This window comes from Myotis yumanensis, unplaced genomic scaffold (genome assembly GCF_028538775.1).
Source record: "Myotis yumanensis isolate MYYU_CA2020_CCGP unplaced genomic scaffold, mMyoYum1.0.hap1 SCAF_7, whole genome shotgun sequence".
Classification (NCBI taxonomy): Eukaryota; Metazoa; Chordata; class Mammalia; order Chiroptera; family Vespertilionidae; genus Myotis; species Myotis yumanensis.
The window spans coordinates 40,881,352-40,894,764 of record NW_027223758.1 but is presented as its reverse complement, the minus strand read 5'-3'; the positions used below and the strand labels follow the sequence as shown (position 1 = coordinate 40,894,764).

The 13,413-nt window shown below is 38.9% G+C and overlaps 1 protein-coding gene across 4 annotated transcripts in view; it reads right to left on the bottom strand.

The window, feature by feature from the left end:
• WDR7 (WD repeat domain 7) overlaps positions 1 to 13,413 on the bottom strand; it is a 287,515-nt gene that overhangs the window by 227,500 nt on the left and 46,602 nt on the right. For all 4 annotated transcript variants that reach the window (XM_070420352.1, XM_070420351.1, XM_070420354.1 and 1 more), the window contains one exon: positions 10,982 to 11,196. In XM_070420352.1, coding sequence (XP_070276453.1) covers positions 10,982 to 11,196 — 215 coding nt within the window. The remainder of the gene's footprint in view (positions 1 to 10,981; positions 11,197 to 13,413) is intronic.

Below are 13,413 nucleotides of genomic sequence, written 5' to 3'. Positions count from 1 at the left end.
CCAAACAAAGAAGAGGAATCTGCAGATCTCTCAATAGCTCCTTCTGGGTAGCCTCAGGCAGAGGCTAAATTAGCACCTCCTTAGAGATCCAAGAGCCAGTGTACCCAGTGGTCAGAGTGGGACCATCCAGATTACAACTCCTCAGATCCATAAGGGACACACTCAGGGGGCAGGCTCAGTGAGCACCAAAGCCCCACTGAAGCAAGTCTTGCCCCAGAAGGGTGTCTCCAGCACAGAAGTTCTCCCACTGTGGACACAGCTGATTCTCACAGCCAATTGGCCTGGATGTCAATTCCTACCAGTGATACCTACAACAATCAAGGCTTAACTACAACAAGATTGTGCACAAAGCCCACAAAGGGGTGCACCAAGAGTGTCCACCTCAGGTAATTGGGGAGGCTGAGCCACTGGGTCCTATAGGACACCTAGCGTGGAAAGCCACTCTATCAACACAGGGAAGCATAAAAAAATGTGCCTCGCACAGGTCACAAATGACAGAAATGGAGGAAAGCAAACTACTGGATATAGAGTTCAAAACCACACTTATAAGGTTTTTCAAGAATTTTCTAGAAACTGCCGATAAATTTAGTGAGACCCTCAAGAAATCTAGTGAGACCCTCGAGGATATGAACAAGGACCAACTAGAAATCAAGCATACATTGATGGAAATAAAAAATATTATACAGAGTTCCAACAGCAGACTAGAAGATCATAAGAATCAAGGCAAAGATTTGAAATACGAAGAATCAAAAATCACCAACTGGAAAAACAAAAAGAAAAAAGAATCCAAAAATATGAAGATAGTGTAAGGAGCCTCTGGGACAACTTCAAGCATACCAACATCTGAATGATGGGGGTGTCAGAAGAAGAGAGAGAGCAAGATATTGAAAACCCATTTGAAGAAATAATGACAGAAAACTTCCCCTACCTGGTGAAAGAAATAGACTTACAAGTCCAGGAAGCGCAGAGAACCCCAAACAAAAGGAATCCAAAGAGGACCACACCAAGACACATCATAATTAAAATGCCAAGAGCAAAAGACAAAGAGAGAATCTTAAAAGCAGCAAGAGAAAGAAAGTCAGTTACCTACAAGGGAGTACCCATTAGATTGTCAGCTGATTTCTCAACAGAAACCATGCAGGCCAGAAGGGAGTGGCAAGAAATATTCAAAGTGATGAATACCAAGAACCTACAACCAAGATTACTTTATCCAGCAAAGCTATCATTCAGAATTGAAGGTCAGATAAAGAGCTTCACAGATAAGAAAAAGCTAAAGGAGTTCATCACCACCAAACCAGTATTATATGAAATGCTGAAAGGTATCCTGTAAGAAGAGGAAGAAGAAGAAAAAGGTACAGATACAAATTATGAACAACAAATACACATCTATCAACAAGTGAATCTAAAAATCAAGTGAATAAATAATCTGATGAACAGAATAAACTGGTGAATATAATAGAATCACGAGCATAGAAAGGGAGTGGACTGACTATTCTGGGGGGGGGGGGGGGGGGGGGAAGGGGTGTGGGAGGTCCGGGAAGAGACTGGACAAAAATCGTACACCTATGGATGAGGACAGTGGGCGGCGGGGGGGGGGGGGGGAGGGGGGCCGGGCCGGGGGGGGGGGGGCGGGGTAAGGGCAGAGGGTGGGGTGGGAACCGGGTGGAGGGGAGCTATGGGGGGAAAAAAGAAGAACAACTGAAATAATCTGAACGAAAAAGATTTAATTTTTAAAAAAACAAAACCTCTAAAAAAAAAAAGAATATAAAAACTTAAATGAATTCTGGGAAGATCATGGCAGCATAGTTATTATATTTCTCTAAATCCCACATTAAAAGGCAATATTCATTTTTAACACTCAAAGGCAACCAAGTTAATATTTTTCATGTGTTTTTATATTTACTCCCAGTCTCCCCAACCCCCATGTAGTAATATATTTTCTATGCTCATATTTATGGTATACACATGATTGTTTCTTACTAAGTGACATAAGAAAGGTAGAAAGGTCCAACTCTCCAATTGCTTACAAGTTATAATTTTCTGGCAGAAAAATTCCTGAAAGGTCTGAAGTTTGGTTTTGCTTTTTTAATGTTTTCTAACATTCAGCACAGAGCTAGGTCCACTCTTGCAACAGAATAGATATTTGCTGAATGGAGCTGACTAATTGGCTATGATGAATGCTAGCCTAAACCAGCATCACATATGACTGGGGAGAAGAAAGATGGCCCTACAATGACTGCTTCTCCAAGCTATGAACGGAGCCTCTGCTGAAGATGAAAGGGTTAAAGGTGGCAGTCCAGTGCAAGACAGGAGATCAGTCACAGGAAGGTCAGGCTTTCAAGGACTTCCTTGGGGTTCAAAACAACAAAAATACCCTTTGTCCTTATTGGTGCTTTGAACAAAGTTACTGTAGGTCCCTCCAGTGGCAACACAACTTGGAGAGGTATGCTTTTCCTCTGCCTTTGATGTAAATTATAAAGCCCTTTGGATCCCTTTCTTGTGGTTAATTCCACCACCAAAGCAACTCTACACTGGTTAAAAGTTCATTAGTGTGCAACAATAGGAGCTTGATAAAATAAATGATGGTACATCCATCCCATGAATACTAGGTAGCCAATAAAAATCTAGCCTTCTCATACTATCTAATCACATAGGAGAAAAGCTTACAATATAAAAAGGAGAAAAGAGAGCAGTTTCTAAATCAGTCATCACAGAATAATCATGTTAGACAAGGATTGTAAGTGATTTTATTATTTTGTTTTGTTTTGTTTTAGAAAAACATATATTTTTATTTATTTCCGAGAGGAATGGAGAGGGAGAGAAAGATAGAAACATCAATGATGAGAATCATTAATCAGCTGCCTCCTGCACACCCCAACCTGGGGCCTGGGCATGTGCCTTGACCAGGAATGGAACTGTGACCTCTTGGTTCATAGGTCGACGCTCAACCACTGCATCATGCCAGCTGGGCTAAGTGATTTTCATTATTATTCTCTTCCAAGTTTTCTACTACAAACATACACTATAAAATAAATACTATAAAAACTTGTACTCTAAAAAATAAAGTCTTTAAATTGACAAAAGAATGAAAAAAAGAAAAGGACCTATTTGCTTGTTTTCAAGGACTATAACATTCTGATGAGGGCCGAGGATCCCCTGGTTGCTGAGCAGCCGATGGCTTCTTTGCAGAAGAGGAGGCACAAGCCACACCTTGGGCCAAGGAGACTGCAGAGCATAGGGACCCAGTGGTGGAAGCATCTGACTGTGCTGAGGAGGGGACTGAAGGCTTCTCACAGGAAGTGATGTTTCGGAACGGCTCAGGAGGACAAGGGGGGCTGGCGTCTAGACCAGAGGGACAGAGTGATCCAAGACTTGAATACATCATACCCTGAAATTCCATTTCTAAGGATTCATCTCATGGAAACATTCACAGCTTTGTGCAAAGATATATCTTGACTAGCTTGAATGACTTAGAGTAGCAAAAAATTAAAAACAACTTAAATGGTCAACATTTAGAGGATTCAGTAAACAATAACAACCCCCTCAACCCCCAAGAAAACCCAAACCTCACTGCGAATACTTAGTCTAAACAGACATGGAATGGAGCCTACTGAATTCAAGAGGGGCCTGGTTGTGTCTGGGACTGGAACCATTTCCACCTGAGCCCATCTCATGCTCTGGGGTATGCAACAGACATCCTTAAACACAGTTCTCTGGAAATTTCAAGACCTGAACAAACTGGGTTTGCTACAGGTTCAACAAGTAGCCCAGCTTTACGTTGATGCAACCTAGAGCTCCTGTAACATCTAGGAGCAATGAGTGCACGAAGCATCCAGTTGTGGTTTCTAATTATTATCCCCCATTACAGGGAATCACCCATCACATAGACACTCAATAAAAGTTGATTCTCCTTGGAGACATTTCTTTAACTAATCAGCCTTTACTTTTTGGGCTGTGAAAAACAAATAAACAAACAAAACAAAAACAATACCAAAACAACAGCAAAAAAAACCCACAACAGTTCATTTTCCTCCTTTAGTCACAATTTATTACTTTTTTTAATTTTTCTTAAGATTTGCCAGCTTAACTAAGGCTTCCTAACTTTATTTATTCAAGACTAGACAACAAGTGGCGTGCTATAAAGTTTTTAACCTAATAACCATTTAGAGGAAGCGAAAAGTAAATTTATATATACACTTATAAATATAATAAATATATATCAGCATATTCATATTTTCTATTAAAATTCTTTCAAGTTTTGGGGTAGAATGTTAAGTGAGTTTAATTGATTCTTCAAAGGTCATACATATCATAGGAATTTTTCTACAGCCAAAAAGAGCTCACCAGACAAGGCCCAGTATTCTGTAAATAACGTCATTTGGCTTGTCCCTGTCTGTTCTTCACAGTGCCCTTTTTACAATGAATCATAAAGTCAATCCAATCAATCCAAATTTTTTTTCAGAGCGACTTTTGTAAGCAAAAAACACAGAGTAGCTAATGTTTGACTTCTAAATTCCATTCTCTTACCTAGTTACACAGAATACAAAGCTACTGACCTTTGCAAATATTGCTCGTTCATGTTTTTAGACTTTTGACTAATTAGACAACAGAGAGGTAAGGTGAAAGATAAATCATCCTGGTCATTTTTCAATTTCTTCCACCTGGTGATTTTTCAATATATAACAGGGTGATTCTGATTGCTATAACAATGCCTAAGATATAGGTACTGAAGAGAAAAGTACACACACCAGGCCTAAGAAATGTCTTCCCAGCTTCACTAATATAATCCCATTGGCGTCCCCAAAGATCTCCTCACCAAGAACCAGTATTTATGGCAAGTATTTTATAAAAAACGGGTCACAAAGATCCCCTGATATGCTCAGACCATCTTAACACGTTCATTGATGCCTTCATCAAACACCACCACATGCTATCTATGATTCACTAATTATTTATGTATTATTAATCTTCTAACTCCTAATCAATACACTACTTACACTGGGTGTTACAAAGGATTAAAAAAAGATGACTCTACCTTCAAGGGATTAAAACAACTTCTTCCCTTTTAAGAGATATTACAGCCTACTTTTCCCCTCTCCCCATGGCAAATAAATTGGTTATATTCACCTCCCTCTCTTTCAGAATTACGGATGATAAAGAGACAATGGCTGGTAAGGATGAGTTCTCCAACTCTATTCTCAATACCACGTCCTCTCACGTGACTCCACCAGTTACCCCCTCCACCAACAAAAATACCAGTGAGCTCCTACATGCAGTGTAAAAGCTGCTCTTTGCCCTACAGCCATGGAAGCTACCACTCTTCTTTTCTCCCAGAGAAACTTCCTCCACCCTCTCTACCTCCACTTCATCTCCTACTCATTTCTAGCTCATCAGAGGCTGAGTTCCAACCCAACATCCACAGAAGCTCTTACTAATGATGGCCACTGACTTCCCCAATGGCTAACTTCAAACACTCTTTTCACTTCCCCAAGTCTTAATGTTATTTCATTTCTCTGATCAGCTCTGGACTTTTGCTTCCTTTACTATTTATTTTCAATTATAAATGTGACCTAGGCCATTGGAAGTTACTTGCCCAAGGTCACCCACAGGAAGCCAGTTACAGAGATGTACACAAATATACCTGTCACCAGAACCCAGGCTCTTAACCACTCCTTTGAACTGCTTTTCAAGAATAAAGCAAAGGCTATTCCATGGAGGAACTGTACCCACAACCTTCCTATCAATAATGCCATCTTCTGTTGCAGGGGCCAGTAAACCATGACCAGGGGCCAAATCCAGCCCGTTGCCTATTTTCATAAATAAAGTTTCACCGGGAGCCAGTCACACTCATTCACTGACATGTCGTCTAAGGCTCCTGTCACACTCTAATGGCAGAGTTGAATCCGGAAGAAAGAAACTGTACAGTCTACAAAGCCTGAATTTTTACTATCAAGCACTTTCTACAATATGTTTTCCAATCCCTATGCTAACCAACTGGTTTTTAGGTTCGTCATTTGCAAATTTGAGGACATTAATAACTAACTCATGTATTTGCAGGGAGAATTAAGGAAGACAGCATATCTGGAATAATCTAATGATAGCAGGCATCGAAAAATGTGAACTGCAGTCTAATAAGGCTCCATACCCCAGCATTTGCGTAGGGGAAAAAATCACATCCCTACTCTCGCTCACCATCATGTCACTTCTTTCTTGGAGGTTTTTTTCTCCCCCATCTCCCAATACAGCATAGAAGAGGCAAATGTCTCCTATTATAATCAGCCTCAAAGCATATTCCAGGAGTTGCTCATTTCTGTTAACAGCTCCACCATTCTCCCTCCAACCAGACTTTGATGTCTGAAATCATCTTTTATGTCTCCTCTCTTCTCTTGCTCATTTGGTTTTCTGTTTTGTTTTGTTTTTTAAATATATTTTTATTGATTTCAGAGAGGAAAAAAAAGAAAGAGAGAGATAGAAACATCAATGATGAGAGAGAATCACTGATTGGCTGCCTCCTGCACAACCTCCACTGGGGACCGAGCCTGCAACCTGCGCATGTGCCTTCGACCAGAATCGAACCTGGGACCCTTCAGTCTGCAGGCCAATGCTCTATCCACTGAGCCAAACCAGCTAGGGTCTCTTGCTCATTTGTGAAGTCCTGTTCATTCCACCTACACAATAGCTTACAAGCCATCCCCTCTTCTACATTTCCACTGCCTAATCCTAGTCCTGTCCCCAGTACCCCTCACTATATCATCCCAGTAGTTTCACAATTCATTTCCTACATCAATATTTATGTGTCCTGCATACAAATGTCAGATATGGCAAAATACTTCTTAAACAAAAATATCTTTTTAAGGCTATTCAATAGTTATTCTACTAGGTTTGAAATGACATCTCATTATGGTTTGAATGTGCATTTCCCTGATGTCTAATGATACTGAATGTTTTTCATGTGCTTATTGGCCATTTGATCATCTTTTCTGAAGTGGAAATTTATGGTTTTTGAAAACCTGAAGTATTGGGTTGTTCATCTTTTAATTATTGGTTTATATATTAATGATTAATATTCATCAGACATATGTATTACTATTTTTTAACCAGGCTGTGGCTCACTTTTATATAATGGCATCTTTGATGAAGAAAAAAAAGACTATTCAATATTGCATCACTATTCACTGAGTTAAGTCCTCAGCTTTGCATTCAAGCTGATCTGACAATGAATCCAATGTTTACCTCCAAACTAACTTTGCACTAAATTTCTTGGGTACTTACTATGCTTCACATACTAAATTGAGCACTAGAAATAAAAAGGTGAGGAATTCACCTCCTATCCTCAAGAAGCTCAGAATCTAATAGGGAAGACAGACATCAAGAAAAGAAGAAATACCCCATACAAAATGAGGTGTTTTAGAAAAGGTCTAACAGGAAGGTGTGAGCACAAAGAGAATGCAAGAGAACTGATGCTGTCACAGGGGACTGAGGGAATAAGAGTTGGAATGGCTTCACTATTGTCAAAGAGGAAAGGGATTAAAGAAGCAAGAGTGGGAGGGAAAATAAAGATAAAAGATATAGAATCCCTACCATTTATCAACCCCCCCCCCCCCCCCCAAAAGCAGTGGTTTTAAACTAGAGACAATTTGGACCCCCAGGGCAACATAAGAAAAAATTTCTGACTGTCACACTGGGGAGAAGGGATATTACTGTCAAGCAATGGATAGAAGACATTCTACCTTACACAGGACAGCTTCCCTCCCCCCCACCCCCCAAAAAAAACACAAAAAAAACAAAGAAGGATCCCATCAAAAATGCAAAATGCCAATGCAGTTCTGAGGTTGAGCAACCCTGGTATAGTGCCACAAGGAACAGGAATTAAAGAGGGGATATAGTTGAGATAACTCCAGTTGAAACACTGACGATACAGTGACGATAAGGAAGGAGAATGAGTTATGCCTGGACAACCTTGCTCAAAAAAACCAAAGAGGAGAAAGCAAAACCGAACAGAGAGCAAAGCTATTAACAAATGATCCACATCTCCTGCTCATGAACAGAGACAGATTTGATTGTCAAGTCAAGACAATCAACTGTGAGGGGATGGAGAAGATGGGGACAAAGAGGCTGAAGCAGAAGCCAGCAACACTTCTTGTTACACATCATCCGATTCAACGCATGTTCACTACACAGCGGGTACCAGATGTCCCGGGGGAAACACAGAGATAAATGAATCACAACCCATGCCTGCGAGGAGGCTGTATTTCAGTGGGAAGAATTAGATAAGTACATAAGTTATTATAATAAAAGGGAAAATAAGACACATGTCCTAAGAGAAACGCACTGAGATTCAAATACACACATCTTGCAAAGATTCAATGTAGGAAGAAAGGATAATTCTACTTAGTATCTTCTTGATCTTCCAGTGAAAGAAAAAAGTCATAGGACAGTGAATTCTCCGTTTTTGTTTGCAAAGCCATAATAAACATAATTAGCAATATAAAATATCTTTACTTCCAAATAGCCCAATTGCTAACAACAACCTTCCAAGGATAAAGCAGGATTCTTCTATAGAGTATCCCTGCAGAGATCTGACTTTTTGTTGAGGGACCCAGGAATAAGTTAGTTCCTATATCCTAGAGAAAGTCCTGCATTAAGAAATTAGTTGTTTGTTTTTTTAACTTTGGGTGGATTTTATTTCTCCTAAGATTAGAAATAACCTCTGAAGGGGCCACAAATTCAACATGAGAAAATAGTTAGAGAAATCCCTAATGGTCCAGCCAACATACATTTTTCATAAAGTGATTATCTTCCTGCAGCCTCAGCTTCCTAAGCCTTTCCCCCTCCTATAATTGTTTTCCTTGTAGGCCAGGCAACAATTACCACTGCTACAAGTCTGAGGAGGTTCACAAGCAATATATTTTACAATACATAAGTGTAGTGTCTCTGATATCTGGTGCTTTTATCACTAATTGCACTATAAAATGCGCTATTAAAACAGGGACAAACAAGATTGTAAAAATCACATAATGGACCATGACCACTTACAAAAGCCATTCATAAATGTTACCATACCATTTCTATTTCTTTAATTTTCCAGATATATAGTTATTTTTCCAAATTCTTACTTCTAAGGGATACCAACAAGAAAAATAATATATTTGGAAATTACATATACATGCTTGCCCTTGAATATACTGTTTTGTAAATTTGCTCAAAGTTAAAATGATATAGAACATTAATGTGCTATGAACACTGAATTCCTAGGGACATTTACATGGTCCCTTGAAAAAAATTATAGGCCTGGCAAATGCACTTAGGCTGTGATTTCTATTCAAACTTAGAGCATGGGACTGAAGACATGAAAATAAGCACAGAAGGATTTCATAATTCTAATCTATGAAATATACAATATAATAAAGCCAATAAAGCATTTATATCTGTAAAAATCCAGAATGATCAAATATTACCGCCAATTACTGGAGGACATGGGTCACTGGATCTGCCTATAGTATTTCATATGTCATTAGCACTAATTCATGGGCAAATTTTCAAGTTTGCAGGTCAGCATTTCATTGTCTTCACTATTTATTCATATGTCAATCCATTTAAAATAAGGACAATCAGGAATAAGAGAGAATAAAAACAGAAGTATTTGTGTTACCCATTAATAATTCTAATGAATACTTAAATGGAATTAGAAATTTTATGCAGTGGCCCAGCCGGCGTGGCTCAGTGGTTGAGCATCAACCCATGAACCAGGAGGTCACAGTTCAATTCCCAGTCAGGGCATATGCGTGGGTTGCAGGCTCGCTCTCCGGTGTGGGGTGTGCGGGAGGCAGCCGATCAATGATTCTCTCTCATCATTGATGTTCCTATCTCTCTCTCCCTCTCCCTTCTTCTCTGAAACCCATTAAAGATTATACATATATATATATATATATATTTTTTTTTTTAAAGATGGAATTTTAAGTTGAGACTCAGGTGAAATATTGGGATTGTCTCTAAGTTTCATTACCCCATTACCAGAGACAAACTAAGTTCTAATAATACCAGAGAACACAAATACCACACACCAAATAGTGGCTAGCCCCAACAACACTAAAGATAAGTAACCAATTAATGAACTGGGATTGTTTCTTCTTTTAGTGGGATCATTTTCTTTTAACTGAAAAAGAAACAGATGCTTTGATCTTAAGTGTCAGCAAGAACGTGTGACTGAGCTGGGGTCGGACATTAAAATGCCATCACTTGTGCAAGTCCACTGTACCTAGTCTCAAGTATTTTCTTCAGTCCCTTTTTCTTGTTGGTATCCCTTAGAAGTAATGGCCCAACTTCACTAAAATCAAAACCTACTTTTCAAACACATTGATAAGCTGCAATTACAGACATCTTAATTGTGTATCTAAATTATTATGTTTTCTCCTAGAGATATTAGCTAGTGCTCAATCCTTCAAAAGGAAAACTGTCAGAAAGCCAAGAAGATATATTATATATAAAACATTTCCTCTAGCCCTGGCCGGTTTGGCTCACTGGATAGAGTATCAGCCTGCGAACTAAAGGGCCCAAGGTTCGATTCCGGTCAGGGGCACATGCCCAGGTTGTAGGCTCGATCCCCAGTGGGGGACTTGCAGGAGGCAGCCAATCCATGATTCTCTCTCATCATGGATGTTTCTATCTCTCTCTCCCTCTTCCTTCCTCTCTGAAATCAATAAAAATATATTTTAAATAAAAATATCCTCTAACTTTAGGAACTGAAATCACTGAATTCAGTAGCAACCATGTTAAAATATTGTTAATGGTAAGAATAATTTACTTTTCAAAATGCCGAATACTCATAATACTATAAAACTATGTTGGCTAAGCCTAAATTTCCATCAGAAGTTTATTTTTCACCAGTTCCTCTCCCAAAATTATTCCCTGAGATATGCCAAAGCTGTGTCACCAAATGAAGTTAAAGGGGGCAAACACACAGCCCACATCCAAAACTTACTTTGTCGGATGCCTCAGAAGCCAAGAGGTTAGTTGCAAGGGTTTGTAGCTTATGATGGGCCATATTCTTCAGAGCAGCAAGGCTCCTTCTTGTCACGGCTTGTTTCAGGTTGACTGCGGGATGACTAAGCGAATCCACTGCGGCAGGAACCGCTTCATCACAAGCATTCAGTATCTCCACGGCCGTTATCCCCATCACACAACGATCCAATGCACCTGCAAGACATATTGCACACATTACACACACCATACAATTCTAAATAGTTTAAGACAAAAAAAAAAAAAAAAAAAAGGCAGGGACGTTTTTATGTAGAAATATGTTTTAACAGTGCCTCCCGGAAACATTTTCTTGTATTTCCTTCCTCTAATGATCTCCCATGTAGCATTACCTTTATTGTGTCCCTTCCCGTAAGGCCCCTACCACAACTTCCCAACAAAGGCAAGTTCAGAGCCAAGATTTTAACGACCTCCCCCAGGCTTTTCCACTTTCTCTACTCTTCCAAGATGGTCTCCTGGATCAATCCACACCATTACTCTACTACGAACATCAAAGCCCATGACTTCACCTTCCTCTAAATAACAAAAAAAAACAACACGAAATTTGCTATTTTTCCAGTTTATCCTACTTGAACAATTCCTGAAGCTTTTCTTTCTCTAGGAAGTCTCCACTAAACGGGGGGTGGAGAGGGGGGTTATAACTTCTCGTTCTATCTGCAAATTTCTTGACTCTTATTCTTAACACCCAATGGAATGTCTTCCGGTACTACTTCAGCTTGAAGCCACTTCAACGCTTCTTCACTGGGCCATACTTTCCATTTAACTCCATCTATACATTTATTGTCTAAGTTAAGGTGCAAACTCCTTCCTATAAAGCAATTCAATAGCAAACAGAAAATTATACAATATGCATGTGTAGTTTTAGTGTGATATGGCTTCATTTGTAAAAATACATTCCCAGAACACTAAGAGGGATAAAGTATCTCTTCAGAGTTTAAATACATTTCATACATCAAACTTTGACTGAAACTGACTTATTTAGCCTCATTATTTATTTACTTAATAAATAAATAAATTTAATAAATAAATAATGTCAATACCTTCAGGATGTGCTTAACTAACTCCCCAGAGACCTTTACATCATTAGTTAAAGCCTGAACAGCAGGGGAAAATAATGTATACTCCCTGTTATGGTTGATATCCAAAATAAATCCTGCTTCTTCATATTTATCTCAATTAAAGACTGCCATGTTGACTAACAGTTTACCAAAAATCCTCCTGAAGGTCAGAATTGTGAATTCTGTGTTATGTATGGTTTACACTAAAATGGGCTTAGTAATACTAAACTGGTTATAAGAATAACATCCTCCAGAATATCTATAGTTAGAGGCCATTTGTCATTTCCTTCTATGGAAGTTACTGGAAAAGTAACTTTGTCTTTCAATAAGGTTGCATTTGTCAAAAATATAAAATTTAAAGTATCTGAAATATTCAAGTATCATTATTTAAGTATGTATCTGAAAAACTCAGGAAAATTATACTACCTTCCTTTATCATATTTATTTCATTTTTTAAAGTCCTATACAAGTTTATCAGTTTTGTATTTAAAATGTAATAATTGTTAATTTAATATTTATAGTATTTTAAAAGAGCATTTTATGAATGTCATTATTGCTATAAAAACATTCTTCAATTCCCAAAAAAACATATTTCTAAATATAAGGTCATATTACCAAGTTCAACAAAGCAACAGATTAAGCACCATGTATAATAACACACATGCATGTACACACACAGAGAAACTTACTTGTCCACAAACACACATATATACATACTTACATTATGTCTGATACCCACCAAGTAACTATGTCATTTTATTCTCCCATTAACCTTATAAAATAGGAACTATTATTATCTTCATTTTATGGAGAAAATTGAGGGACAAAAGCCCAGTGACTGGCTGTAGGTCACAGTGCTAGAAAGTGGTCGATTCTAAATTCAAACCAAGCGTTCTGACTTCAGAGCCCAAGACAAACTCTGTAAAATTAGTTGGTGGAGTGGACCAAATCAGCAAACACAAAACTGTGCTGCACAACAGATACAATGTGACCAAAAGGACACAAAAGTAAGATTTTTATGCATACAAAATTGCATATGTAGTATGACAGCAATTCTGGTTTTAAAAATGGACAGATGCCCAGCTGGTGTGGCTCAGTGGTTGAGCGTCAACCTATATGAATCAGGAGGTTGGGGTTCGATTCCCGGTCAGGGCACATGCCTGGGGTTGTGGGATCCATCCCCAGTGTGGGGTGTGCAGGAGGCAGCGAATCAATGATTCAATGATTCTCTCTCGCCTGACTGGTTTGGCTCAGTGGATAGAGCATCGGCCTGCAGACTGAAGGGTCCAGGGTTCGATTCCAGTCAAGGGCATGTACC